Source organism: Dipodomys spectabilis, unplaced genomic scaffold (genome assembly GCF_019054845.1).
Source record: "Dipodomys spectabilis isolate Male_0828 unplaced genomic scaffold, ASM1905484v1 ptg000422l, whole genome shotgun sequence".
NCBI lineage: Eukaryota > Metazoa > Chordata > Mammalia > Rodentia > Heteromyidae > Dipodomys > Dipodomys spectabilis.
Genome location: NW_024871099.1, coordinates 4,914,534 through 4,942,396, shown reverse-complemented (window position 1 = coordinate 4,942,396; position 27,863 = coordinate 4,914,534). Strand labels below are relative to the sequence as shown.

At 51.8% G+C, this 27,863-nt stretch overlaps 1 protein-coding gene across 1 annotated transcript in view; it reads right to left on the bottom strand.

Annotated features, from left to right (window-relative positions):
* Nucleotides 1-1,957: 1,957 nt before the first annotated feature.
* Nucleotides 1,958-27,863, bottom strand: part of Wdr62 (WD repeat domain 62) — a 32,671-nt gene continuing 6,765 nt past the window's right edge. Inside the window, exons 8-31 of the mRNA XM_042668090.1 lie at nucleotides 26,603-26,763; nucleotides 24,272-24,461; nucleotides 23,416-23,556; nucleotides 21,789-21,967; nucleotides 20,955-21,046; nucleotides 18,197-18,322; nucleotides 16,625-16,692; nucleotides 16,424-16,545; nucleotides 15,346-15,421; nucleotides 13,808-13,919; nucleotides 13,644-13,707; nucleotides 12,494-12,625; nucleotides 11,679-11,830; nucleotides 9,217-9,269; nucleotides 8,366-8,587; nucleotides 7,199-7,326; nucleotides 6,883-6,986; nucleotides 5,670-5,804; nucleotides 5,067-5,181; nucleotides 4,823-4,961; nucleotides 4,695-4,746; nucleotides 3,917-4,540; nucleotides 2,362-2,519; nucleotides 1,958-2,275 (exon numbers count right to left, since the gene is read on the bottom strand). Coding sequence (XP_042524024.1) covers nucleotides 2,018-2,275; nucleotides 2,362-2,519; nucleotides 3,917-4,540; nucleotides 4,695-4,746; nucleotides 4,823-4,961; nucleotides 5,067-5,181; nucleotides 5,670-5,804; nucleotides 6,883-6,986; nucleotides 7,199-7,326; nucleotides 8,366-8,587; nucleotides 9,217-9,269; nucleotides 11,679-11,830; nucleotides 12,494-12,625; nucleotides 13,644-13,707; nucleotides 13,808-13,919; nucleotides 15,346-15,421; nucleotides 16,424-16,545; nucleotides 16,625-16,692; nucleotides 18,197-18,322; nucleotides 20,955-21,046; nucleotides 21,789-21,967; nucleotides 23,416-23,556; nucleotides 24,272-24,461; nucleotides 26,603-26,763 — 3,603 coding nt within the window. The 3' untranslated portion in view covers nucleotides 1,958-2,017. The remainder of the gene's footprint in view (nucleotides 2,276-2,361; nucleotides 2,520-3,916; nucleotides 4,541-4,694; nucleotides 4,747-4,822; nucleotides 4,962-5,066; nucleotides 5,182-5,669; nucleotides 5,805-6,882; nucleotides 6,987-7,198; nucleotides 7,327-8,365; nucleotides 8,588-9,216; nucleotides 9,270-11,678; nucleotides 11,831-12,493; nucleotides 12,626-13,643; nucleotides 13,708-13,807; nucleotides 13,920-15,345; nucleotides 15,422-16,423; nucleotides 16,546-16,624; nucleotides 16,693-18,196; nucleotides 18,323-20,954; nucleotides 21,047-21,788; nucleotides 21,968-23,415; nucleotides 23,557-24,271; nucleotides 24,462-26,602; nucleotides 26,764-27,863) is intronic.

Below are 27,863 nucleotides of genomic sequence, written 5' to 3'. Positions count from 1 at the left end.
CTTGGCATTTGGGAGAGGGGAGTGGCAGACACATGGTGGGTCCTAATTAGTAGCCCATCCTTCTGTGTTGAGAACCCAATTTTGTTTCCATAGCAACAGGTCCAGGAAGGGGGAGATGGTCCTAGCAACCTCCACTGTGGTTGCCTTGACTGATGTGAAGAGAAAGTTAGTTACATTTCTTTCCTGCTCCCCAGTACCTGCCTAGCTTCATGCTTTTGCTCCTGATTGGATGAATGGGTTTTTTGTCCATGTTCACAGCAGACAGGTTGCAATTGTGAGGTCCAAAGCTGGAGGGTGAAATGGACTGGGGGTGGGGGTGGGGATGGGGCTGGAGCAGGGCAGGTGAGAGAGCAGGAGGCCAGGCCCAAGATGACATCCAGAGTAACAGATATCCCCAAGTCTTGGGTCCCTGAAAGCCAGGTGTTTACTTGGCATTGAAACCTTTACCATGGGGCTGGGAAGGTGGCTCAGTGGTAGAGCGCTTGCCTTGCATGCATGAGGCCCTGGGTTCGATTCCCCAGCACCACATAAGCAAAAAGAAAAAAAAGCCGGAAGTGGCGCTGTAGCTCAAGTGGTAGAGTGGTAGCCTTGAGCTGAAAAGCTGAGCGACAGCGCCCAGGCCCAGAGTTCAGGCTCCACAACCGGACCCCCCCCCCCCCCCCCCCCCGCCAAAAAAAGAAAAGAAACCTTTACCATGATCCAGAGTGGGAGAACTGGCAACTCCCTACACACCAAATCTTGCCTCAGGAGTCTGCTCTGGCAATGGTCAAATGAAGCAAGTGGGTCACCTGATCGACAGCGCTGCCCCCCCCCCCCCCCATACACACACACCGGCAGTCTGTGTGCTAGGAGCCAGCCTCTAGGCAGAAGTCAAGCCTGCCTACAAGCTCTGGGTCACCTGGTTCACTGAGGCAGGGGGAAGGAGCCACAAGTAATAAACCACCACCACAAAGCCCTTTACCACTATGCCTCCCACCTCTCTCCTCCTCTCCCACTCCACCCAACTTTCCTAGCCTTGCCACTATTCCCGCCACACCCTTATGGGAGCCTCCCACAGGGCCTTTGGCCTGGCTGTTGTCTGCCGGGGTATGTTCCTTAAATGTCCCCTTGTCAAGCCTCAGCTGCCACTAGGAAAAGGCCTTCGCTGAGAACAGCAGCCCCACTCGGGTTAGTTTGTAGGTAATTCCTTTTTCTCCCACCCTATGCCCTCATTCTGCTGTCCCCCACTCTCACACAGATACAGGGCAGTGACAGGCACTGGGGGTCTGGTCTGAACAACTGCCTGGCTGGTCTCGTGTGTAACACACGTTATGTCGTCATGTTGATGGGTCCAGCCCTGCCATCATCCCTACTTGGATTGGATCTCAGACTAAGCATCCCCTGCTGGGTCTCTGTGTTTGTTTCTGGGGCTAAGACTACCCAGCAGAGCTCAGAAGAGCTCAGAGGCCATGGCAGGTCACATGGTGGTGCTCTGCTTTAGAAGGTCCCCCCCTGCTGGCTTCCTTACCGGGTCAGTGGGCATACTTATGCTGTCAAATTGGCTTCTCAGCAGACATCCCCTGTAGCAGATGCCTGCTGCCTGGAGGGGCTGATGGCTCCTAGGACAGTGATGCTGGGGAAGGAACTACATGTCCCAGCTGCTGGGTAACTTGGTTCTCATTGTTTATCTTTCCTCAGTTTCCTCTGTTGCAGAAGGACATAGCAGCCTGGAGCTTGCAGGAGCCAGTGTGATGTGGTCAGGCCTAGTGACCACAAAAGCTCTGCTCCTACCCCTGGCTGCAGCTGGGACTGGCACAAATGCAGAGTCCCAGGCTGGTCTGCCATGTTCCCGTGGCTGTGAACCCCCCCCCCCCGCCCCCCACCCTCCCATTCCCAGCCTCTCGACATCCACCTGGAGAGGCCATGGCATACAGGCAAGGGCAAGTACCAGGACTATGGTTTTAAGCTGCCACTTTATTTGCTCAAAATAACCTGCTTTTCCAGAGCAGCAAGTGATGGTGGCAGTAAGGCCTCGGTCTCACTGCGCCTTCCTCCGCACAGCCTGAACCAGCAGTTCTGAGTAGTGTTCCAAAAGGGCCTGCAAGTCTGGGCTGGCCAAGGAGCCCAGTGTGGGTGAGGACGGAGGATGTGGGCTTGGCACAGACTGGGCAGGAGCCAAGTCATCTCCAACCAGCCAGTCGCTGGCTTCCAGCTGGCTGTGGATCCAAAGGAAGGTGGAGGCCAGCAGGGTCTGTGCTTGCTGCTGGTCAGTGCCCAGCCAGCTACTGGAGCCTAACTGCAAGGGATGGCAAACTGATCAGGGTTTCTCCAGGCCCACGGAGCCCCTCAACCTTTCCCCTAACCCCGGGGTCACCAGCTTACTGTGTGGTAAAGGTCAAGGGCTTCTTGGAAGGCAGTCTGCAGCCTGTGCAAGATGCTCGTCACATCATGTAGGTAGAGGGGTGTGGGGGGTAGGCCAGCAGCCGGTAGCCCGAGCTCCCTCCAGTGTCCAGAGCTCCCTGGGACAGGACTGGGTACACCTGGGGCAGAGACAAGGAAATGAGCCTAGAGGCTGCGCTGATCTCAATAATCCCCAGGGCTGCCTTGGCTGGTCTCAAAGGATTTTTTTTTTGTCGGTCATGGGGCTTGAACTCTGGGCCTGGGCGCTGTCCCTCAGCTCTTCAGCTCAAGGCGAGCGCTCTACCACTTGAGCTACAGCGCCACTTCCGGTTTTCTGGTGGTTTATTGGAGATAGGAGTCTCACGGTCTCTCCTGCCCGGGCTGGCTTTGAACCGCGATCCTCAGATCTCAGCCTTCTGAGTAGCTAGGATTACAGGCGTGAGCCACCAGCGCTGGCTCTCAAAGGATTTTCTCATCATCCTTTTCCACTGCTGACTCCCTCCTTCCCTTCTCTCCTTAGCACATAATACTTTTTTTTCCCCTACTCTGGGTTGAACTCAAGGCCTTCAGTTCCAATTGGTTTTTGTCTTTTTGGTGTTGTTAGGTCATGGGGTCTGAACTCTGGGCCTGGGCGCTGTCCCTCAGCTCTTCAGCTTAAGGCTAGTGCTCTACCACTTGAGCTACAGCGCCACTTCTGGCTTTTTTCTGCTTATGTAGTGCTGAGGAATTGAACTCAGGGCCTCATACATGCAAGGCAAGCACTCTACCACTGAGCCACCTTCCCAGCCCTCAACTGGCCTTTTTTTTTTTTTTTTTTTTGCTCACAACTGGATCTTTACCACTTGAGTCACACCTTCATTTTGCTGATAAATGGAGATAGTCTCTCAGATTGGTCTGTCCAGGCTGGCTCAGAACTGTGATTCTCAGATCTCAGTCTCCTGAGTAGCTAGGATGACAGGTGTGAGACACTGGTGCCCAGCTGAGAATTTACATGTTAGGGACAGATTCCCAAGCAAAATCTATAAAGAAAAGTGTCTGATGTATTAAAAGTGGTATATGGCCAGGTACTGGTGGCTCAAGCCTGTCATCTTAACTACTCAGAAAGCTGAGAACCAAGGATTGAGATTCAAAGCCAGTTCAGGCTTTGTAGGACTCTAATCTCCCCTTAACCACCAAAAAGGCAGAAGTGGGGCTGTTGCTTAAATGTTAGGGCACCAGGCTTGGGTTAAAAAGCTAAAGGTCAGCACCTAGGCCCTGATTCAAGTACCACCTCTGGCATACTTCTCTCTCTCTTACACACACACACACACACACACACACACACACACACACACACACACACATGATATCAACTCTCCACCCTGTTGTTTACCAAGTGTCCAAAGGCCTGGAACAAAAGTGCTTATTAAATATTTAAGTGAGTGAATGAATGAATCCCACAGCCCCTGTGGCTAGCTGAAGTGTCCAGCTTGGGAGCGGAGCCAGCTAGGACAGGGGATAGGCTGAAGATCCAGTCCTGTGCCAAGGTGATGCTTACCAGGGCTGGGCTCCGGAAGGGAGGAAGTGCTACCAGGGACTTCAGGCCTAACTTCTGGAAGTGGGGGGCTGTTGGAGTGGGGAGACGGGGACAGGGAGGGGGGGCTTGGGAGCTTTGGAAGAAAGGCAGAGCTGTGGAGCCTTGGGGTGCTTCCATCCATAGGGCTGGTGGCTAGCGAGCTGGCTGTTACACCAGGCCTCATGTCCACGGACTCCTGGGACCAGACACACGTGGTGGGTGGCTTCAGCCCGTCACAGACACTTGACAGGGTGAGTCTTAGGCTGGCTCGGGCCTCGTGGTTGCCCCAGGAGGGCAGGGAAGGTTCTTGGTCCTCGTTTCCAGAGCTGGGTTCTGCTGTGACAAGGGCCGGGAGCTCCTGGCCCAGAGCATCCAGTTCCTCAACAGATGAGGGTCTGTGGAGGGGGCCGGCCAGCTCAGCGAGGATGGGATCCTCACATGACATCTTGGCTCGGGAGCTGGTGGTAGATTCCATGGAGGAGCAGGTAGAGGGGGTACAGACGCCCGGATCCAGGCCTGGTTCAGATGTGGGTGTTGAAGGCTTCCTGTCTGTGGGCAGCACTGAGGAGGAAGGGACACAGGGTGCCAGGCCTGTAAGGTGGGGGGCTGTAAAGGAAGCAGGTGGCTCACTCCAACCCTGTCACTGAGTGGACAGGCTCTGCCCAGGGAGGAATTCACAGTATAAACAGACTCCCCCCGGCCCCCCTCCCAGCTCAGCTGGAACACACAGGGCTAGTCATCTGTAACTTGAGGTACTCACTCAGTGGGCACAGGGGCTCCAGGGGCTCCTCAGCCTTTCCCCCCAAAAGGACCTGCAAGGACAGCTCTGAGGACAAGGCCTCTTGGTTCTCAGCCCTGGGCCCTGGGGGAGATGACCCCAATACTCACATTGGTCCCGTCTGGGGAGGTGTAGCCAGTACCTGCTCTCGGGGGCTCTGCTCGGGGCTGGCTTCCCCGGTGGCGAAGCTTGACCTCCGGAGATTTCACCAGGTGCAGAGGCAGCAGGGGTGAGAAGGTATGGGTGAACCTGGGGTGGGACAGTGGCACTGCCATTCTGCCTGTGGGTATCTGACGGACCCAGGCCCATCAGGGTGAAGGACAGCGAGGCAGGGGTGAGGTAACCAGCATCTACCTGGATGCCTTCTGCAGGCGTGACAGAAACTGTGTGGAGATGCTCAGCCGGGGGTTGAAGAAGAAGTCCTCAGCCTCTGAGACCTTCACGTCCTCCAGGGACCCTTGAAAGAGCTCTGGGGGACAGTGTTGTGGAGTCCTCAGAGCCCTCCCAGACAAGAAGGCCTGCGCAGCGAGACCCACAGCAGCAGGTAGGTCCCCAGAACTCCCACCAGCAGGCACTGCACACCTGACCTCAGGAGTGAAGGGACCAGGGGGAGGAGGAGCAAGCAGAACTGTCCTTAAGAGAAGTGTAGCGTGGCTCATGCCTGTAATCCCAGCTACTCAAGAGGCTGAGATCTGAGGATCACAGTTCAAAGCCAAAACAGGCAGAAAAAGTCCAAGAAACTCGTATCTCCATTAACTACCCCAAAAAGCTGGAAATGGAGCTCAAAGTGGTAGAGCACCACCCTTGAGCAAAAAGAGTGCTCAGGGACAGCACCTAGGTCCTGAGTTCAAGCCCCAGAACCAGCACAAAAAACAAACAAAAAAAACCTACTCTGGGCCCCACGCTGCTTCCCAGACAACCTAGGAAGGTTCAGTATGGTACAGGGCCAGGCCCTACCTTCAGAGGGGGCATCGGTAAGCGTCTCAAAGTGGTGACGGAGGAACTTCTCCTGCTCAGGAGTCTGGGGAACGGAGCTATTGGCTGGGCCTGGCCCCTCAGGCCGGGGCGGTTCTTCTGCCATACCCAGGCATCCTGGAGAGAGGCAGGAGAAGGGTGGGGAGACAGAAGCTTTCAACATGGTGAGTCATGGAGGATGCCACTCGACCATGGAGAAAGCTGGATATACCTGTCACACGCCCTGATGCCACCTGACAGAGAAGGCCAACTTTCTAGGCCAGGAAACTGGGATTTAGGGCCGATGGGGGTCTTAGCCCCATTAGGTTTGTTTGTTTGTTTTTGGTCGTAGGACTTGAACTCTGGGCCTGGGCGCTGTCTCTCAGCTCTTCAGCTAAAGGCAAGCCTTCTATCACTTGAGCCACAGCATTACTAGCATTACTTCCAGTTTTCTAGTGGTTTACTGGACATAAGAGTCTCACAGACTTTGTTGCCTGGGCTGGCTTTGAACCATGATCCTCAGATCTCAGCCTCCTGAGTAGCTAGGATTACAGGCGTGAGCCACCAGTGCCTGGCTCCCTTAGTTATTTTATACACACACATACACACATATTCCTACAATTTTTGGGGGTTGGCAATGTGGCTTAGTGGGTAAAGTGCTTGCCTAGCTCTCTGAGGCCCTGGGTTTGATTCCTCAGTACCACATAAACAAAAATAAATAAAACTATACAATTTTTTTTGTGTGTGGGTCATGGGGCTTGAACCCAGGGCCTGAGCAGTGTGCCTGTTCCAGTTTTCTGGTGGTTAACTGGATATAAAAAAAAAATCTCATGGACTTTCCTGCCCAGCCAGCTTCAAATGGTGATCCTCACATCTCAGCCTCCTGGGTAGCTAGGATAATAGGTGTGAGCCTCTGGTCCCCACTCAGTCATTGACTATGTGACCACATTCAGCTGGGCTCATACATGTCCTCCTCTGTGTCTGGCTTACCTGGCTCGTGGGGAATGGTCATGGTGAGCCGAGAGTCCAGGTCAGGCCGTGGAGCAGAGAAATGAGGGGCAGCAAAGGGGCGGTCTAAGTCAGCTTCCCCTGAGTTGCAAAGAACAGAGCTGTGGTGAGTAGCCCACCACTTGGAGCCCTTAATGGGTGGGTCCGAGCATATGGTTTGCAAGGATTGTGCACGAAGGGCCCATCCCAGGGTGCCTGCCCCACTCACCCTCAGGTGGGCTCTGGTTCTTCAAGCTGACGGAGGACGCCTTGAGGTAGGCCTCAGCCTGTGGCTCTCCAGGCCCCGCCCTGGCCTCCTTCTCATAGTACTGGCTGCAATGCCAGTAGAGCTGGGGTTATTCTAGTTAACAAGCAGCCTCCTGCCCAGAATCCCTGGCTCCTCCAAATGCTCCCCCTCTGTATGGCTCTCCCCGTTGAGGACCATGGAAACAGGCTGCAGCTGAGGCTGGGGGTCCTCTGTGCGCATGCACACAGGCCTCTGGGGAAGCAGAGGCAGCTCTTCCAGCAGTAGCCATGACACTCACCTGGCGGTCCCTGTGACTGTTACTTCTCTATCGAGGGAGTAGACAAGGAGCTTGCTGGCCTCAGATGACTCTCTCTGCAGGGACAGAAAGGAGGGATGCCCATGGCCATCCTCCTGGGGACTCTCTGCCTAGAGGGTAAAGAGCAGAACCACTCTTTAGGCCCTCACAGGCCAATGGCTGTGACAATGATGGGGGTGGAGCAGGAATGATGGCACACAGCGCTGGCTGTGGGAACAAAGACAGGACCCATGCCCTGGCCTATAGTCAGCCTGCACTGTGGTCTCTGTGGAGATAAATCATGAGGCAAAATGAAGCATATAACTTGTGCAGGGGTTGGAGGCATGGCTCAGTTGGTAGAGCACCAGCCATTGAGAGAAAGCGCCAAGTACTGAGTTTGAGTCCATAAAAAAAAAAAAAAAGTAATGAGTGTAGGGAAGGAAGGGGGGAAATGGGGGAGAATGAAGGAAAGGGTAATATTGACCAAAAAGTATTGTACTCATAACCTGACCTATAGAACTATAACACCTTTGTACACCACTTTATAATAACAACTTTTAAAAGTGAAAAAAAAAGTCATGAGACAGAGATCATTATGCCATTTTTTTGGAAAAGGAAGGTCCAGAGAGGCAAATCTCTCATTTCAGGACACACAGCCTTAGGAGAATTAAGCCAGGGATCTTTCTATTCAAAAGTTCCCCCTGGCCAGGTGCTGGTAGCTCACACTTGTAATCCTACCTACTCAGGAGGCTGCCATCTGAGGATCACAGATCAAAGCCAGGCTGGGAAGGAAAGTTCATTAAACACTAAAAAAGCGGGAAGTGGGGAAGCGACTCAACTGAGAGAGCTCTAGCTTTGAGCACAAAAGCTCAGGGGTAGTACACACACACACACACACACACACACATACACACGGACAAAGACACAGACACACAGACACACAGACACACAGACACACACACACACACACACACACACACACGTTCCCTCTGACTCTGGGATTAAGCTCTTAAATCCTTTGTCATCCACTTGCAGATTCCTTGTTTGGCCTGGGAGGTCACCATACCCTGAAGCCCTATTTCAGAGTGAGAATGTTGAGGTCCCCTTGTCCTGGGTGGGCAGATGCAATGGGGGTGGGGTGGCAGGCCAGGCTGTGTGTGTAGGACATACTTCACCCAGCAGATCCTCCAGGTTCTGCGGTTCCACTGTGTCCACAACTGAGTCCTCCAGATGCTCAGGTTTCATGGGTGTAAAGTAGCAATCCAGGGCCCGAGCATCCAGGATGGTCTTCAGAGGCTCCTGGTCAGCCCGCTCTGCCCAGCGGCCATGTGGCTGGTAGCTGCTGCGCTTGGCATGGAAGGCAGGGCCATCTGTCACGTCATCGTCCCCTAGCTTGAGGGACAGGGGACGGTCAGGCAGTCAGCAACTCCAATGACCGAGTCTCTCCAGAAACTCCTCCCCCTTCTCTCTTTTCTTGGAGCTTGAATGCAGGGCATGGACACTGTTCTGAGCTTTTCTGTTCAAGGGTAGTGCTCTACCACTTGAACCCTAGCCCCCCTTCCAGCTTTTTGGTAGTTAACTGCAGATAAGAATCTCATGGACAGACAGGCGCTGGTGGCTCACGCCTGTAATCCTAGCTGCTCTAAGCAGCTAGTCTGTGAGGCCTTTTCTTCTTAACTTACATTGTCATTGGCACTCCCTCTTTCCTTCCTGTCTTCCTCTACAGCAGGTTTCAACTCCTAACACATGACATGATTTCGCTCATTTATTCACCATGGCTACTGTCCGACTCCCACACTAGCAAATGAGCCTGTCACGGGCTCATTGCTGTAACCCCAATGTCTAGAACAGCCCCTGGCATGGGGTGTAGGGGATTGTGAATGAAGGGTTGTCTGACCTGACCCTGAATAATGGGGTTCTTCAGGGAGAGAAAACATCTGGAAAGGGAAAAGGGCTCCCCAAAGGAAGAAGAGTGTAGGCAGGACCCCTCCTTTGCCAACCTACTGTCTTGGAAGACTTACCAACCGCTTTGCCCAGAGCGGCAGCTTGCCATTGGTCAGCAGGCACTGGGGATCTGAGGAGACATATAGGATCCGTGACAAAGGAACACCTGAGAGATGCATGGGCTGAACAAATGAACATTTTCCTAGGTGACTCACAACACAGGAACCTATACATTGAAAGTTCAGCTGGGCCGGGCACCGGTGGCTCACGCCTGTAATCCTAGCTACTCAGGAGGCTGAAAGCTAAGGATCATGATTCAAAGCCAGCCTGAAGCCAGGCGCTGGTGGCTCATGCCTGTAATCCTAGCTACTCAGGAGGCTGAGATCTGAAGATCACGGTTCAAAGCCAGCCCGGGCAGGAGAGACCGTGAGACTCCTATCTCCAATAAACCACCAGAAAACCGGAAGTGGCGCTGTAGCTCAAGTGGTAGAGCGCTCGCCTTGAGCTGAAGAGCTGAGGGACAGCGCCTAGGCCCAGAGTTCAAGCCCCACAACCCACCAAAAAACAAAACAAAACAAAAAACAAAGCCAGCCTGAGCAGGAAAGTCCATGAGACTCTTATCTCCAATAAACTGCTCAGCAAACCAGAAGTGGCGCTGTGACTCAAGTGGTAGAACGCTTCTCTTGAGCTGAAGAGCTGAGGGACAGCACCCAGTCACAGAGTTCAAGCCCCACGACTGACAACAACAACAAAAAAATTCAGCTAGGGTCTGGGAATGTGGCTTAGTGGTAGAGTGCTTATCTAGCATGCATGAAGCCCTGAGTTCGATTCCTCAGTACCACATAAACAGAAAGAGCCAGAAATGGTGCTATGGCTAGAGTGGTAGAGAGCTAGCCTTGAACAAAAAAAGCCCAGAGACAGTGGCCAGGCCCTGAGTTCAAGCCTCAGAACTAGCAAAAAAAAAAAAAAGCTAAGTTGGCCATTGGTGGTTCACACCTGTCATCCTAGCTACTCAAGAGGCTGAGACCTGAGGATCAGGGTTCAAAGCCAGCCTGGGCAGGAAGGTCCATGAGATTCTAATCTCCAATGAACTGCCAGAAAACCAGAAGTGGCACTTTAGCTCAAGTGGTAGAGCACTAGCCTTAAATGAAAAAGCTCAAGGACAGCGCCCAGGCTCTGAGTTCAAGTCCCAGGACCAGCACACATACACAAAAAGGAATTCACTTAAAAAGCTCTTGCACTACTTGCCAGTGGCCTCTTTTGCCTGAGCAACAGTCTGTTATCTTCTGGGAAAAACACCCATTGTTGCATTAACTTCCCATGACCTCCCTGACCACCATGTATCCCCACCTTTGGCTGGGGCTGACAAAAGCCATGATTCACACCCAGAACTTGGGGTGAGTGTTTAGGAAAGAAGACTCACTTCTCCTGAGCTCAGTAAACCTTTCATTTGCTTTATAAATCTGCAGGGCATCTTTCCCCCCAGTAAAGGGAAAATCTGCAGAGAATAAAGCCAGCATGATGAAAAGCAGAACCAAAAGATGGAGAAAGATAGTTTCCTTTACCTTGTGTGTATTGGTTGTTTTTGAGATGGATCTTACTCTATACCCAAGTCAGCCTGGACTGGGATCCTCCCACTTGTTCTCCCTACCATGCTGGAAGTGACCGGGCCTCAGGATTGGGCTTCCCCCAAAGATGGGACAGAGGCATATACTACTACTATACCCAATCACTGTTTGAGATAGAAAATGTCAAGGCTAGCACTCTACCACTTGAGCCACAGCACCAATTCCGGTTTTCTGGTGATTTATTGGAGATAAGAAGTCTCACAGACTTTCATGCCTGGGCTGGGTTTGAAGTGTGATCCTTAGATCTCAGCCTCCTAAGTAGCTAGGATGACAGGCTTCAGCTCTGGCACCCAACCAAATAGCTTCCTTTTTTATTTTTTAATTTTTTTTGTCAGTTGTGGGGCCTGAACTCTGAGCCTGGGCACTGTCCCTCAGCTCTTCAGCTCAAGGCTAGTGTTCTACCACTGAGCCACAGCACCACTTCCGGCTTTTTTCTCAAATAGCTTCCTTTTAATATGGACTCAGCCATGCCTAAAGCCAATATTCTTTTTTGGTCGGTTGTGGGGCTTGAATTCAGGGCTTGGGCACTATCCCTCAGCAATTCAGCTCAAGGAGAGCGCTCTACTGCTTGAGCCACAGCGCCACTTCCGGTTTTCTAGTGGTTTATTGGAGATCAGAGTCTCTCAGACTTTCCTGCCTGGCTGGCTTTGAACCGTGACCCTCAGATCTCAGCCTCCTGAGTAGCTAGGATTACAGGCATGAGCCACTGGTGCCTGGCAAAGCCAATCTTCTTGAGTATTCAGTAACATCAACCAAAAAAAATTTCTCCATCCAGTTTAAGCCAATGAAGAGTATGATTATCATTACACTGAAAGAGCTGGCTGACATGATGAGCTGAAAACTGAGGTAGTAGGCATGATCCAGCCATGACTCTCCATGCTGACACTTCAAAACCATCTAGGGACCCTTACCTGGGCCCCCTTCCAGACCTGAATCCAAACTATCCTTGGATGGGGTCTTCACCAGCTCTTCTGGCTCACACTCCTCCTCTGTCTCATCCTCTGTCTGCTCTCCAGGGCTGAGGGATCGGATCTCGCTGGGCATGGATGTGTAGGTCTCCTGCCTAACCCCAAGATGGATGACAGAAAGGAAATACAGATAAGTGGGGGGGAGGGGGAGAAGCGGGGAGGACTTGCCTAGAGCCGGGCCCTGTGCCAAGCTCCAAAGGGACAGTCTTGGCCACTCAGATGGAGGGGGAGGCCTCTCACTTGACCTTCTCCACATCTAGAAAATGAGACACAGCAAGGGTGATAAAGGCCAACAGTAAGCCGTTCTTCAAGGGCACAGTGATGGGACAGGGGGCAGAGCAGTCAGTCAAATCCCCCTTGGGTAGAGGAAAAAAGCTTTGGGGACTATGGGAGATTGAGACATGTTGAGTAAGATGGCCCGGTGCTCAGAGCCTGCTCAGAGCCCCACGGAGAGTCACGGGAGCTTTGTTTACAAAATCTGCCTATAGGGCTGGGAAGGTGGCTCAGTGGTAGAGCGCTTGCCTTGCATGCATCAGGCCCTGGGTTCCATTCCTCAGCACCACATAAGCAGAAAAAGTCCACAAAGTGGCGCCATGGCTCAAGTGGTAGAGCGCTAGCCTTGAGCTGAAGAGCTGAGGGACAGCACCCAGGCCCAGAGTCAGGCCCCACGACCGACCAAAAAAAAAAAAAAAAAATGTGCCTGTGCAGCCAGGCAGCAGATGCACTTGTACCCCTGGGGAATGGGTGGCTGCCAGGACCTTGGGTGGTCACCCCACGTCCTGTCCTTGGGCTGCTGCTGCTGTCGTCGCTGCTCCTGGTGGTTGATCTCCAGCAGGTGCTGCTTCATGCAGGTGGTGATCTCTGGGCCCAGGTGCCAGATGAACACGCAGCTGCAGGGGCCATAAGGAGAAGAAACGTAGCAATCACCACCATGCCTATGTCTAGGGCCACCTAGCTGCCACGCCCAAGACCCCATCTCTAGACCCTCTAGAGCTGAATGCAAGGGCTTTGGGCTTAGATCTACTCCCTGGCTGACAGGCCAGTCAGCCCAGCGTCTGTTCTGGAGTCTTGAGACTTGAGGAACAGGGCTTTGAGGGAAGAGTATGGGAAATTAAAGGGAAGGGCAAAGCACCCAGCATGGGCTACCAGAATTTTACATAATGCTAGGTGCCGGTGGCTCACACCTGTAATCCTAGCTGAGATCTAATAGTGGTTCAAAGTCAGCCTGGGCAAGAAAATCCATGAGACTCTTATCTCCAATGAGCCACCAGGAACCCTGAAGTGGAGCTGTGGCTCAAATGGTAGAAGGCCAGCCTCGAGCAAAAAAGCCCAGGCACAGGACCCAGGCCCTAACCAACCAGAAAAAGAATTTTACATGAATCATGGAAGGCACTGGTGGCTCATGCCTATAATCCTAATTAATCAGGAGGCTGCAGTCTGTGGATTGTGCTCCAAAGCCAGTCTGTGAGACTCATCTCCAATAAACTATCCCCCAAAAAAGCCAGAAATGGAGGTGTGGCTCAAATGGCAGAACACTAGACTTGAGCAAAAAAACTCAGGACAGTGCCCAGGTCCTGAGTTCAAGCCCCAGGACTGGCACCAAAATAAAAAAAGAAGTTACATAAATCATCTTTCTCAGGGCTTATAAAGCTTATCTGAGTTGCCAAGATAGAGACAGTGTGATCTCTTTTTCAGCTAAGTAAGGCTCAGAGAAGAGAAACAAAATAAATGTCAGGTGTGAGATGGAACTCAGGCGGGCATGCCACCTAAGTGATCCCTAGGCAAACTGGGTATGAGTTGGTAAAGTGCATTCCACTCACAGGCACGCTGTAAGCACAGTGTGCTGAGCCCCATACCCACAGAGAAGCCCAGCCAATGTGGCCCTCCCTTAACCCCTGGCTGTCCCACCTGTCTCCGGATACAGTGATCAAGTGACGACAGTCATAGGTGAACTTCATGCCTGTGATGATTTCTGCAAGCAAAGCAGAGAAGAAGCCACTCTTGCCTCTGAGTCAGAGAGATGCTGGGCACCCGGGAGGTCATGCCAGGGCCTGGCAGTGAGGCACACCTACCTGAATGGCCAAACATCTTGGCGACACACTCGCCCGAGTAAAAGTCTATTACCGAGATGCTCTTGTCTGAGCAGCTTGTGGCCAGGAAAGTGCCTGATGGATCCACCTGGACCTGAGGAAGAATGCACATACCACTCAAGCTGCCTACGCCACCCGACTTCCAAGCCGTGGGCCAAGCAGCCCAGCCCTCCTAACAACCTTGCTCCCCTATTTTTGTGCTGGCCCTGGGCTTGACCTCAGGGCTGGAGTGCTGTCCTATAGCTTTTTTGCTCAAGGGTAGCACTCTACTACTTGAGCCACAGCTCTATTTCTGGCTTTTGTGAGGTAGTTTATTGGAGAGAAGACTCATAGACTTTTTCCTTTTGTCTTTTTGTCAGTCGTGGGGCTTGAACTCGGCCTGGGCGCTGTCCCTGTGCTCTTCAGCTCAAGGTGAGCTCTCTACCGCTTGAGCTACAGCAACACTTCCAGTTTTCTGGTGGTTTATTGGAGATAAGAGTCTCACGGACTTTCTTTCCTGGGCTGGCTTTGAACCGTGATTCTCAGATCTCAGCCTCCTGAATAGCTAGGATTACAGGCGTGAGCCACCGACACCCGACTCTCATAGACTTTTCTGCCCAGGTTGGCTTTGAAAGTCAATCCTCAGATCTCAGCCTCCTCAGTAGCTTGGATTACAGGTATGAGCCACCAGCGCCCTGTACAACTCCTTTTATGATAGATATTTGGCAATGGTAATGGGTCCTTAATCACACACACATACATACACACATACACACACACACAAACACACACACACACAAACACACACACACACAAACACACACACACACACACACACACACACAACCAGCAGAACATGAACTTCAGCTTCCATTTTTCATATGAAGAAATTTACACCCCTATTTTTCATGTGAAAAAATTTACAACCAGCACCTCAGGCCAAGGGCTAAACATGGAATGTGAACAAACGTTATCTCTCCACAAAGCCATCCCTGGACAAGCCGGGCGCTGGTGGCTCACGCCTGTAATCCTAGCTACTCAGGAGGCTGAGATCTGAGGATCGCGGTTCAAAGCCAGCCCGGGCAGGAGAGACCGTGAGACTCCTATCTCCAATAAAACCACCAGAAAACCGGAAGTGGCGCTGTAGCTCAAGTGGTAGAGCGCTCGCCTTGAGCTGAAGAGCTGAGGGACAGCGCCCAGGCCCAGAGTTCAAGCCCCATGACCGACAAAACAAAAACAAAGCCATCCCTGGACAGAAGCCAAAAGCAGGAAGGAGTTAGGATGGAGCCTACACAAGGGCACATAGCCTAAGGCTGAGCTGGAGCCTGAACTCAGAACAACTCTCGGGGCCAGAAGCGCTGACAAGTCCTGACCTTGTGCTGTGTCTGGTGTGGGGAAGTCAGAGACTCGACCTGGCTTCTCTGTGCTCGCCTCAGACCCTGCTGCCCCGGAGCTGGAGCTCAGGTGTGAGTGGGTGCAGACTGGTCAGGGCGAGGACAGGAGGGCCCTGTGTCTGGGTGTCTATGTGGGGCTCCACCCACCTTCAGCAGGGATCCTTCATCACCCTGGGAGCCCTTGTAGCACTTCTTCTGCTTGCCATTCACTGTGTTGTAGACCCTGGGAGAAGAGCAGGGGAACAGTGTAGGGTTTAGAGGGTCCTCGCACCCTGACCCACTTCCCCTGGCTCCTGTCACCCTCTTTTTTTTTTAATCAGTCATGGGTCTTGAACTCAGGGCCTGGGTAGTGTCCCAGAGCTCTTGCTCAAAGCTAGTGCTCTACCACTTTGAGCCACAGCACCACTTCTTGTTTTCTGGTGGTTCATTGGAGAAAAGAGTCTCAGGCTTTCCTGCCCCGCCTGGTTTTGAACTGTGAGCCTCAGATCTCAGCCTCCTGAGTACCCAGGATGACTGGTGTGAGCCACGGGTGGCTGGTTCTGCCATTTTCTTTTCCCTTCTCTTGTCTCCAATGTATGCCTGAACAGAAGCCCTGTCCTGAGTGAGGTGATAAAGAGGTTGTGCATGGAGCATTCATTGATCTAGTGTCCCTCTCCCCTCCCTTGCTCCCCAGTAAGCTTAGTGCTGAGGTCCCTTCCTCTAGGAAGTGAGTGATCCCAGACAGGGTCAGAGGTCTCTCTAGGGTCTCCATGGCCCCTAGAACTGGCCTCTTCCCCTCCCTGCCCACTCTGTATTGTCACTGACTGGTGAGGTGGTACTGCCCTCCTCCTCTGCACTGAGCTTCATGAAGGAGGACCCCGGCTGCCCCTGCCACTGTGGTGACCCCAGTACTCTACAGCCCAGATAGGCCCTGGGGATGGATGGCAGGTGGATGAGTCTGTGACCTTCTAGGCTCCCACATAGGATCCCAAGAGAGGCAGGAAGAAATCTTCTGTGACTTGGTGGCTAAGCCTGGGGAAACCTAACTTCTGAGAAGCACTGCTGGATCCCTACCCACCCCCAGCACCCCTCTGAATCCCTTTGCCCCAGTTTCTCAGGGATCACAGAAGCAGGGGAGGAAAGCAGAGAGATAGGGAGAAGGCCAGACTTCAGGGACAGATCCCAGACAGACCTGTCTGCAAACCTGCCGGGGCCAGGTGAACAAGGGTACAGCGCAGCCCCTCACCTCACATTACGGTCCTGGCAGGCCACGGCCACGTACTTCTGTGTGATGTCAATATCCATGTCGTACAAGGTGGTTTTCTCTGCCACGTGGTGGGTACGGATGAAATGCAGTCCATCCGAGGCCTGGCAGGGCAGAGCAGACCTTCAGAGGACTTCCCCAAGAAACTCCAGACCCCCGGCCCTCAAGGAGACCTCACCCTACCCGCTGGGCGCTGCGGAAGTAGATGCTCTTGTCCGCCCCACAGCTGATCATCTGGATGTCTCTCGTGCCTGTGAGAAAAGGGCTGTGGGTCAGACAGGCTACGCTGTGTGGGTGAGGTAGGAAAGGGGGGATTCCAGCCAGGTGATACACTGCAGGGCCACCTGTCAACCTTGCCAGGATGAGAAAGCCTTCGTGGAGGTGGTGAGATGGGAGGGTCTGTGGGAGTGGGGGACAGGAGCTGTGTGAGAGGGACACAAATGGAGCGATAGGCCAGGCAGGTCTGCTAAACAAGCAACACAGGGCCAGGCACACAGGTGGGACACAGCGAGACACTGTCTTCAATGTGGAGTTCAGGGGTGAGCGGCTCGAGCAGCAGAAGGGAGGTGAGAATAACAGGGACCAGCAGGGACCATCTAGAACAATCAAGACAGCTGGTGGCTCACACCTATCATCCTACCTATTCAGGAGGCGGAGATCTGAGGATCACAGTGCCAAGCTAGCCTGGGTAGAAAAATCCCTGTGAGACTTTTATCTCTAATGAACCACTCAAAAACCAGTAGACTGTGGCTCAAAGCAGAAGAGTGCTAGCCTTGAGCAGAAGAGCTCAGAGACTGTGCCCAGGCCCTCAATTCAAGACTCATAACTGCAGGAAAAAAAAAAAAAGGTAAGGGACAGCACCTAGACCCTGAGTTCAAGCCCTAGTACCACAGCGTGCATGTGTGCGCGCGCGTGCGTGCGCACACACACAACACACACACACACACACAAAATGTTAGATGTGCCAATAGTGAAGCTTGAACTCTGAGCCTGGAGCTCTCACCTATAGCTGGTGCTCTGCCGTTTGAGTCACAGCTCTACTGTGGCTTTTTGCTAGTTAACTGGAGATAGAGTCTCAGATTTATCTACCTGGACTGGCTTCAAACCTTGAGTCTCAGATCCCAGCCTCCTGGTTATAGATTATAGGCATGAGCTACCTACCAGTGCCCAGCTCCTATTCACTTTGTAAGTAAAATCTATGGCCATTAATTTTCATAAACAAAACACGAAAACATCCAGTCTTTGGATCCAGCTGAGTCTGAATGCCAAGCTTAGCTGTCCCTTCCAGTTAAGGTTCAGGGAATTCTTTTTTTTTTAGCTTTAATGTTATTGTCAAGGTGATATACAGAGGAGTTACAGTTACATCAGTAAGGTAGTGAGCATATTTCTTGTCTAACTTGTTACCTCCTCCTTCATTTTTCTCCCTTTCCCTCACCCAATTCCCCTCCCCCCCCTTTTTTTTGTGCTGGTCTTGGGGCTTAAACTCAGGATATGGATATACTATCCTTGAGCTTTTCTTGCTCAAGGCCAGCAGTCTACCATTGAACCACAGCTCCACTGATGGCTTTTTGCTGGTTAACAGGAGATATAGTTTCATGGGCTTTTCTGCTGGGATTGGCTTTCAATTGCGATCCTTAGATCATAGCCTTCTGAGTAGCTGGGGCTATAGGCATGAGCCACTGTGCCTGGCTTCTTGTTGTTTCTTACAAGAGAATCACTGAACAAAACGCAGGGCAGGAGAAGGAAGGCACTCACCAGCAAACTTAATGGCTGTGATGGAGGAGGAGTGGTCGTCCAGGGTCTGCTCCAGGTTGTAGTTCTTCTCCACGTTCAGCACGTGGATCAGTCGGTCGCGACTAGCCGAGGCCAGCAAGGTTAGTCCTGTGAGTGGAGAGAAGCAACCTGCTTCCGAATGGAGGCCTGGCTGCCGTGGCGCCTCAAAGCAGCAGCATGACTTTGCTCTCCATTCTTGCAGAAGCAGGGCTTTGCTTCCAGAGTTGGGGCCAAGGGAAATTCATCCACATAACTGGCTTATGTTATGCAAAAAGCCAAAGCCAAGTCAAGACTGTGGAAATGTTCAGAATAAGGGCAAATAAATAAATAAATAAAAGCCAAGAAAACTCAAATGTGAGCCTGAATTAGAAAAACATGGTGCTTTAAGGGACAGTATTGGGACAACTAGTAAAATGTGAATAAGGATTATGGGATAGAGGCAGCCCAATATGAAGGTGAAATCCAGTGTGTGTGTATGTGTGTGTGTATGTGTATGTCCTGGGGCTTCAACTCAGGAACTGGATGGTGTCCCTGAGTTTGTGTGTTCAAAGTTAGCACGCTACCAGTTTGAGCCAAAGCTCCACTTCTGGTTTTCTGGTAATTAACTAGAGATAAGAGTCTGACTGAGGGCTGGGAAGGTGGCTCAGTGGCAGAGCGCTTGCCTTGCATGCCTGAGGCCCTGGGTTCGATTCCTCAGCACCACATAAGCAAAAAGAAAAAAGCCGGAAGTGGCGCTGTGGATCAAGTGGTAGAGCGCTAGTCTTGAGCTGAAGAGCTGAGGGACAGCACCCAGGCCCAGAGTTCAGGCCCCACGACTGGACCCAAAAACAAAAAACAAAAAACAACAACAACAAAAAAGAGTCTGACTGATGCCAGACACTAGTGGCTCACCCCTATAAAATCCTAGTCACGGTGGGCGCTGCTGGCTCACGCCTGTCATCCTAGCTATGCAGGAGGCTGAGATCTGAGGATCGCGGTTCAAAGCCAGCCCAGGCAGGAAAGTCCGTGAGACTCTTATCTCCAATAAATCACCAGAAAACCAGAAGTGGTGCTGTAGCTCAAGGGGTAGAGCACTAGCCTTGAGCTGAAGAGTGCAGGGATTTTGCCCAGGCCCAGAGTTCAAGCCCACGACCGACTAAAAAAAAAAAAAAAAAAAAAAAAAAATCCTAGTCACTACTCAAGAGACTGAGATCTGAGGATCATGAGACTTTTTTTTTGGTCCAGTCGTGGGGCCTGAACTCTGGGCCTGGGCACTGTCCCTCAGCTCTTCAGCTCAAGGCTAGTGCTCTACCACTTGAGCCACAGCACCACTTCCGGCTTTTTTTTTTTCTCTTTTTGCTTATGTGGTGCTGAGGAATCGAACTCAGGGCCTCAGGCATGCAAGGCAAGCGCTCTACCACTGAGCCACCTTCCCAGCCCGATCATGAGACTCTTATCTCCAATTAATCATAAAAAAAAGCCAGAAGTGTTTCTGTAGCTCAAGTGGTAGAGTGCTAGCCTTGAGGAAAAGGAGCTGAGAGAGAGTACCCAGGCCCAGAGTTCAAGGCTAAGGAATGGCAAAAAAAAAACAAAAAACAGAAAAAAGTCTCACAGACTTTCCTGCCTGAGCTCTGCTTCAGACCATAATCCTTAAGTAGCTAGGATTCTCAAGTAGCTAGGACTAAAGTGTGAGCTACCAGCACTTGGCTCTGAGGTGTGACTCAAGTAATAGAGTGCTTAATTAGCAAGTACGAGGTCCCCAGTACCATAAAAAAAAAAAGAGGGCCGGGCCCTCTCTAACTACTCAGGAGGCTGAGATCTGAGGATTACAGTTCAAAGTCAGCCCAGGCAGGAAAGTCCATGAGATTCTTATCTCCAATTAACCACTTGAAAACCAGAAGTGGTGCTGTGGCTCAAGCAATAGAGTGCTAGCCTTGAGCTGAAGAGCTCAGGGACAGCGCCCAGGGCCAGAGTTCAATCCCCAGAACCAAAAAAAAAAAAAAAAGAGGGCTGGGAATGTGGCTCAGTGGTAGAGTGCTTGCCTTGCATGCATGAAGCCCCAGGTTCAATTCCTCAGTATCACATAAACAGAAAAAGCTGGAAGTGGTGCTGTGACTCAAGTGATAGAGTGCTGGTCTTGAGCTGAAGAGCTGAGGGACAGCGCCTGGCCCTGAGTTCAAGTCTCAGGACTGGCGGAAAAAAAAGAGCCAGATGCTGGGTGAAGATAGGCACATATTGATCTATAATAATCTTGCAGGGCTGGGAAGGTGGCTCAGTGGTAGAGCGCTTGCCTTGCATGCCTGAGGCCCTGGGTTCGATTCCTCAGCACCACATAAGCAAAAAGAAAAAAGCCGGAAGTGGCACTGTGGCTCAAGTGGTAGAGCGCTAGCCTTGAGCTGAAGAGCTGAGGGACAGTCCCCAGGCCCAGAGCTCAGGCCCCACGACCAGACCCCCCCCCAAAAAAAAAATAATAATCTTGCAATTACTCTGATAGCCTCAAATTTGCACAAACTATTGTCTAACCTTCACACTCTTCTCCAGGAGAGGCTGGCCTCATTTGGGCTCTTGTTCTCTCCTCATGTCCACTCACTCCTCAGTGTGGGCCTTGTTGGGGTTGGAGGTCAACATGATCTACCTGCGCAAAGCCCTGCCTCCTGCACGTGTCTTGTTTGTGAGGTTCCAGGCAGCCCAGGGCTCCTGGACGGCATTCCCAGTCCCTCAGGTTACCCCTGTCCGTGCTTCTGCCCAGTCCCAGACTTACCTGTCTCAGGCTTGGAGTACTCCAGGCACAGCACCTCAGCATCATGGGCCTCCACCTTGACCAGCTCATCCATGAAATGCAGCTCATGGATCCTGGGGAACAGACACACTGTCCACTGTACTGTGCCCCTACCTCCTCCCCTGCACCCACCTGCCGGGTATCCTGCTAGAAAAGGCCAGGATGGGCCGGGTGCCAGTGTCATCCTAGCAGAAGGCTGAGATCTGAGGATCATGGTTGAAAGCCAGCCCAAGCAGGAAAGTCCACGAGACTCTATTTTTTTTTTCTTTTTGTCCGTCACAGGGGTTGAACTCTGGGCCTGGGCGCTATCCCTCAGCTCTTCAGCTCAAGGTGAGCGCTCTATCACTTGAACCACAGTGCCACTTCTGGTTTTCTGATAGTTTACTGAAGAGAAGCAGCTCACGGACTTTCCTGCCTGGGCTGGCTTTGAACCATGATCCTCAGATCTCAACCTCCTGAGTAGCTAGGATTACAGGCATGAGCCACCAGCACCCAGCTTCCCTGAGACTTTTATGTCCAATCAACCACCAAAAAGCCTGAAGTAGAGCTATGGCTCAAGTGGTAGCATGCTAGCCTTGAGCACAAAAGCTCATGGGCAGTGCCCAGGGCCCGAGTTCAAGACTCAGGACTGGCACCAAAAAACAAAAAAAATAGTGACCCTCACTTGAGCCTTCCTATCTAGGAGTCCCTTCCCAGCTTAAGGCCCCCAGAGTAGCTGCCTACAGGATTGCTAACCAAGGTCATGTCAGTCATTCCCATGGCAGCTCCTCCCTGCGGCCTGAGGACCCCCAGGAGAGCCAGGAGGTGCACACTTGCCTCAGATTGCCACTTCGGTCACCTGAAGCCAAGTGCTGGCCATCAGGGCTGACTTGCATGACGCGCACGCCAGCTCTTACATCCACAGGAGTCCCGTTCTCGCTGCCCCGGTCAGGGAAGTGGGAGGTGTCCTGCAAGTGCTGGATATCGTTCTCCACATACACTACCTTCAGCAGAGTCTGTGGGAAGGAGACAGCGGGGGTTACTGCTCCACCGCACACAGAAGCACCACTGGCCACCCCATGGCCAGACACCCCTCTTCATCAGTAACACAACTCCAGCTTTGAGCCAGAAACTTCACCACTTGGAATAATAACTGTTTTCCACTCTACCTGACAGCAGGTAAACTCTGTACAATAAGGTGTCTGTGAGGGCCTGGCACTGGTGGCTCACGCCTGTAATCCTAGCTACTAAGAAGGCTGAGATCTGAGGATCGTGGTTCAAAGCCAGCCCAGGCAGGAAAGTCCGTGTGACCCTTATCTCCAATAAACCACTAGAAAACTGGAAGTGGCGCTGTGGCTCAAGTGGTAGAGAGCTCACCTTGAGCTGAAGAGCACAGGAACAGTGCCCAGGCACAGCGTTCAAGCCCCACGACCGACCAAAAAAAAAAAAAGAAAAGAAAAAAAGATGTCTGTGAGGGGCTGGGAAAGTGGCTCAGTGGTAGAGTGCTTGCCTTGCATGCATGAGGCCCTGGGTTTGATTTCTCAGCACCACATAAAGCCAGAAGTGGGGCTGAGGCTCAAGTGGTAGAGCGCTAGCCTTGAGCTGCAGAGCTGAGGGACAGCGCCCAGGCCCAGAGTTCAGGCCCCATGACTGACAAAAAAAAAAAAAGATGTCTGTGAGTAAACTCTGTGCAATAAGATGTAACAAGTGAGAACCCGTCCACTGCCTTCCTCTCATCTTGCTTTTGGAACATCTAATGCAATTACTGGAGCTTCAGCAACCATATTAGATCATGAGGATGAGAGCCACTCCCTCAAATAACAGGATAGAAAGATAGAAGGACTTTAGGTTTCTAGGGGCTTCCTGGAGAGCTGCCAAATAGTTTGAACTAGTTTCCTCCAGACTCCTTTTTCTTTTTTTGTCAGTTGTGGGGCCTGAACGCTGGGCCTGGACACTGTCCCTGAGGTTTTTTTTAGTGCTTTACAACTTGAGCCACATCTCCACTTTTCTCTTTTCAGTAGATCAATGGAGATGAGTCTGGCAAGGGGCTGGGAAGCAACCTGTTTCCTGTCAGCCAGTGCCAGGCTCTCAGCAGAAGCACACACAGAGGGCTGGCTGGACAGGGAAGGTCCCCTTGACTTCACCCATGGGGTATTCCCTATCAGGCCGTTCCCATTTGAGACTTGGGGAGCAACTTCATCTTTATTGCATGTGCTGACCTACATGGAGTGGCTGCATCCACACCCCACCCCCATCCCCAGACCCAGAGACCCAGAGCAGACAGACCATGGCAGCCCAGGAAAGAAGACCAAAGGAGAGACAGACACTGAGGAAGAACACTGCCCCAGTTCCTGGTTGTGGCCCCCTGACCAGGGAAGACCCATATCCAGGTTCCCCAAGACTCCTGTCTGCTTCTGTGTACTGGCCTAAATGAAGTCGGAGAGGTCGCCATGAAGCCACTCACGTTGCTGAAGATATTCCTCTGCCATTGAGAGCTGGAGCCGCCGCTGTTCATGTTCCAGAAGCGGATGGTGTTGTCCGAGGAACAAGTCAGAAAAGACCCGGATGGCAAACAAGCCCGCTGATCTTCAAATTCAGGATAAACCTACAGTTCCAAAGAACAAGGCCAAGGGTAGCTCCTCATGCCTCCTTCCAACCCCCCCCCCCCCCCATGATGGCGTGGCTGTGCTATACAGCTACATTTTGGTGACACAAAGCAAAATGAAGACAAATAGGCATGGTGCAAGGTGCAAGGCTTTCCACGTTAACTGTAACAGGCTCACGCCTGTCATCCTAGCTGCTCAGGAGGCTGAGATCTGAGGATCGCAGTTCAAAGCCAGCCTGGGTTGGAAAATCTGTAAGACTCGTATCTCCAGATAAACACCAAAAAAACAGAAGTAGAGCCATGGCTCAAATGGTAGAGCACTAACCTTGAGCAAAAGCAGCCCAGTGCCCAGGCCCTGAGTTCAAGCCCCACCAAAAAAGTAATTAAAAATAAAATAGCTGGGCGCTGGTGGCTCATGCCTGTAATCCTAGCTACTGAGGAGGCTGAGATCTGAGAATCATGGTTCAAAGCCAGCCCGGGCAGAAAAGTCCATGAGACTCTTATCTCCAATAAACCACCAGAAAACCGGAAGTGGTGCTGTGGCTCAAGCGGTAGAGTGCTCTCCTTGAGCTGAAGAGCGCAGGGTTAGCGCCCAAGCCCAGAGTTCAACTCCCACAACCGACAATAAATAAATAAACCAGTGGAAAGGAAGACATAAAATCCTCTCCCAGCGTCCATGTGCTACCTGTGGCTCAGGCCTGAGAGAGGAGCTCACCTCCACGTTCCAGACGTAGGAGCTGTGGAAGAGCTCGGACCACATCTTGCTCACTTTGTTGATGTCCTTCACATCCCAGATGTAGATGCTGTGGTCCTTATACACACAGGACAGCCACTGGTGGACAGGGTCAAAGGTCAGTGCCACAGTATCAGGGTAGACTGCTTCTGCCTTCCTGTGGAAGAGGAAGCTGACAAGGCCACATGGGAGATCAGTCATTCTCAATCACTGTGAGTAGTAAGAGCCACTTCTGGCGACACGAGAGCTGCTTCTGGCAGTGCCATCCCTAGTGGTATTTGCTACTGCTCATCTTTCCTACTTCAACTCCGCTTCTCTCTCTGCTTTCTCTCCTCCTTGGCTTCTTGTCGAAATTGCAAGCTGGAAGTTCCTACCTGACTGAGAACATTTTGAGCATCCAGCATTCTCTAGTCCAGTACCCTCCCTCACTTCATAAAAGACAACAGCCTGGTACTAGTGGCTCTCACCTGTAATCCTAGCTACTCAGAAGGCAATCTCAGAAGTGCAGTTCAAAGTCAGCCTGGGCAAGACAGGGTAACACTCTTATCTCTAATTAGTTGTCAAGAAAGCTGGAAGACTGGGAATGTGACTTAGTAGTAGAGTGCTTACCTAGCATGCATGAAGCCTGGGTTTGATTCCTCAGTACCACATAAACAGAAAAAGCTGGAAGTGGAGCTGTGGTTCAAGTGGTACAGTGCTAGTCTTGAGCAAAAGAAGCTTAGGGACAGTGCCCAGGCTCTGAATTCAAGCCCCAGGACTGGTTAAAAAAAAAAAAAAAAGCTGGAAGTAGAGTTCTGGCTCAAATGGTATAATGCTAGCCTTGAACAAAAAGCTCAGGGAAGCCAGGCACTGGTGTTTCACGCCTGTAATCCTAGCTATTCAAGAGGCTGAGATCTGAGGATAACAGTTCAAAGCCAGCCTAGGCAGGAAAGTCCATGAGACTCTTTATTTTTTTTATTTTTTGTCAGTCGTGGGACTTGAACTCTGGGCCTGAGCGCTGTCCCTCAGCTCTTCAGCTCAAGGTGAGCGCTCTACCACTTGAGCTACAGCGACACTTCCGGTTTTCTGGTGGTTTATTGGAGATAGGAGTCTCACGGTCTCTCCTGCCTGGGCTGGCTTTGAACTGCGATCCTCAGATCTCAGCCTCCTGAGTAGCTAGGATTACAGGCATGAGCCACCAGCGCCCGGCCCATGAGACTCTTATCTCCAATTAACCACCATAAAACTGGAAGTGGTGCTGTGGCTCAAGTGGTAGAGCACTCACCCTGAGCTGAAGAGCTGAAGGAAGCGCCCAAGCCCAGAGTTCAAGCCCTAGGACTGGCACCAAAAAGAGAAAAAGAAGAAAAAAAGAGGCCTACAACAAAGGGGACAATAGGCCACAGCTTTGCCCTTGCTTCTATTCTGGACACAGCAGCCAATGGATCAAACATACAAGGCCTAGTTGCATAGCCTCTAGGAGCTGCTCGTCCACCTCAGAAGAGACTACAGGTGAGTGCTGGTGACTCACAAGTGTAATCCAAGCTACTTAGGAAACTGAGATCTGAGGATCATGGTTCAAAGCCAGTCAGAAAAAATCTGTAAGGGGCTGGGAAGGTGGCTCAGTGGTAGAGCGCTTGCCTTGCATGCCTGAGGCCCTGGGTTCGATTCCTCAGCACCACATAAGCAAAAAGAAAAAAAAGCCGGAAGTGGCACTGTGGCTCAAGTGGTAGAGCGCTAGCCTTGAGCTGAAGAGCTGAGGGACAGCACCCAGGCCCAGAGTTCAGGCCCCACGACCGGACCAAAAAAAAAAAAAAAAATCTGTAAGGACTCTTATCTCTAATTAACCAGCACAAAGCCAGAAGTGGAGGTGTGCCTCATGTGGTAGAATGTCAGATATGAGCAAAAAAGCTCTGATCAAGGGGGAAGGCCCTACGTTCAAGCCCCAGTACCGGTATATGCATAGGCATGCTCTTTCTCTCTCTCTCTGTCTCTCTCTCTCTCTCTCACACACACACATACACAGAAAAGTTAGCCACATAGAGGAGCACATTCCATCACATGCAAGCTTACTCCAAATTCCTTGTCAGAACTTAACACTATCTTAAATTCCTTTCTTTATGCTTGTGTTCTTCACCCTACTCTGCCTTGCTTCTCAGTCTGGACCTGGCCTGGGGAAGGTAGGACCTTTCTCTATGCACTCTGTAACACCTAAGACCAAGAGTCATCAGTAGTGTAGGAAGACTCAATGGGCAGATGGATTTGGAAGCATGCGCAGATGGTGGTGGGCTGACTCTGGCGGGACCCTCCCCTTTTTCCTTCCCCACAGGGCAATACCTGGGCTCCAGGCCCTGGGCTACATCCACGCCAAGGTAGTGTGGCTTGGGTAAGTTGGCAAGGTAGTGCAGGCTGTGGGCCTGGAAGATTCGGACGATCCCGTCTGTGCAGCCACAAAAGATGAGCTCTTCACTGACACAGAGACAGGAGGACAGGGAGACCTGGGGAGACAGGGGCTGGCTGGTCTGGTGGATCTGGAGCCTCCTGTGGTCTGGCCCAGAAAGGATGGAGCACAGTGGCCTTGCCTTCCAGACAGAACTTAAAATTCTCTGGGTCTAAGGTGCCCATTTTGGCACTTTTGTTTTTTGCACCAATCCAGAGGCTTGAACTCAAAGCACTATCCCAAGTGCTAGCCTTGAGTAAAAAAACTCAGGGACAGGGGCTGGGAAGGTGGCTCAGTGGTAGAGCGCTTGCCTTGCATGCATGACGCCTTGGGTTCGATTCCTCAGCACCACATAAGCAGAAAAAAAAAAGCCGGAAGTGGCACTGTGGCTCAAATGGTAGAGTGCTAGCCTTGAGCTGAAGAGCTGAGGGACAGCGCCCAGGCCCAAAGTTCAGGCCCCATGACCAGACCCTCCTGCCCCCCCCCCAAAAAAAAAAGAAACTCAGGGACAGTACTCAGGCCTTGAGTTCAAGCCCCACAACTAGCCAAAAATAAAAAATGCAGGGAGACTCATAGAAAGGGTGAGAGTGATTAGAATATATTGTAAATGTGGAAATGTATCAATGGAATCCCCCTAATATAAGCTAATCATCTCAGGTGACTTGTTTTTGTTTTTTTTTTGTTTTTGTTTTTTTTTGGGTCCGGTTGTGGGGCCTGAACTCTGGGCCTGGGAGCTGTCCCTCAGCTCTTCAGCTCAAGGCTAGTGCTCTACCACTTGAGGCACAGAGCCACTTCCGGCTTTTTTCTTTTTGCTTATGTGGTGCTGAGGAATCAAACCCAGGGCCTCTGGCATGCAAGGCAAGCACTCTACCACTGAGCCACCTTCCCAGTCCAAATTAGATTCCTTTTTTTTTTTTTAGGGGGGTGTCTGATTGTGAGGCCTGAACTCTGGGCCTGGGCGCTGTCCCTCAGCTCTTCAGCTCAAGGCTAGCACTCTACCACTTGAGCCACAGTGCCACTTCCGGTTTTTTTTCTTATGTGGTGCTGAGGAATCGAACCCAGGGCCTCAGGCATGCAAGGCAAGCGCTCTACCACTGAGCCACCTTCCCAGCCCCCTTGTTTTTTGCCATTCCTGGGGCTTGAACTCAGGGCCTGGGC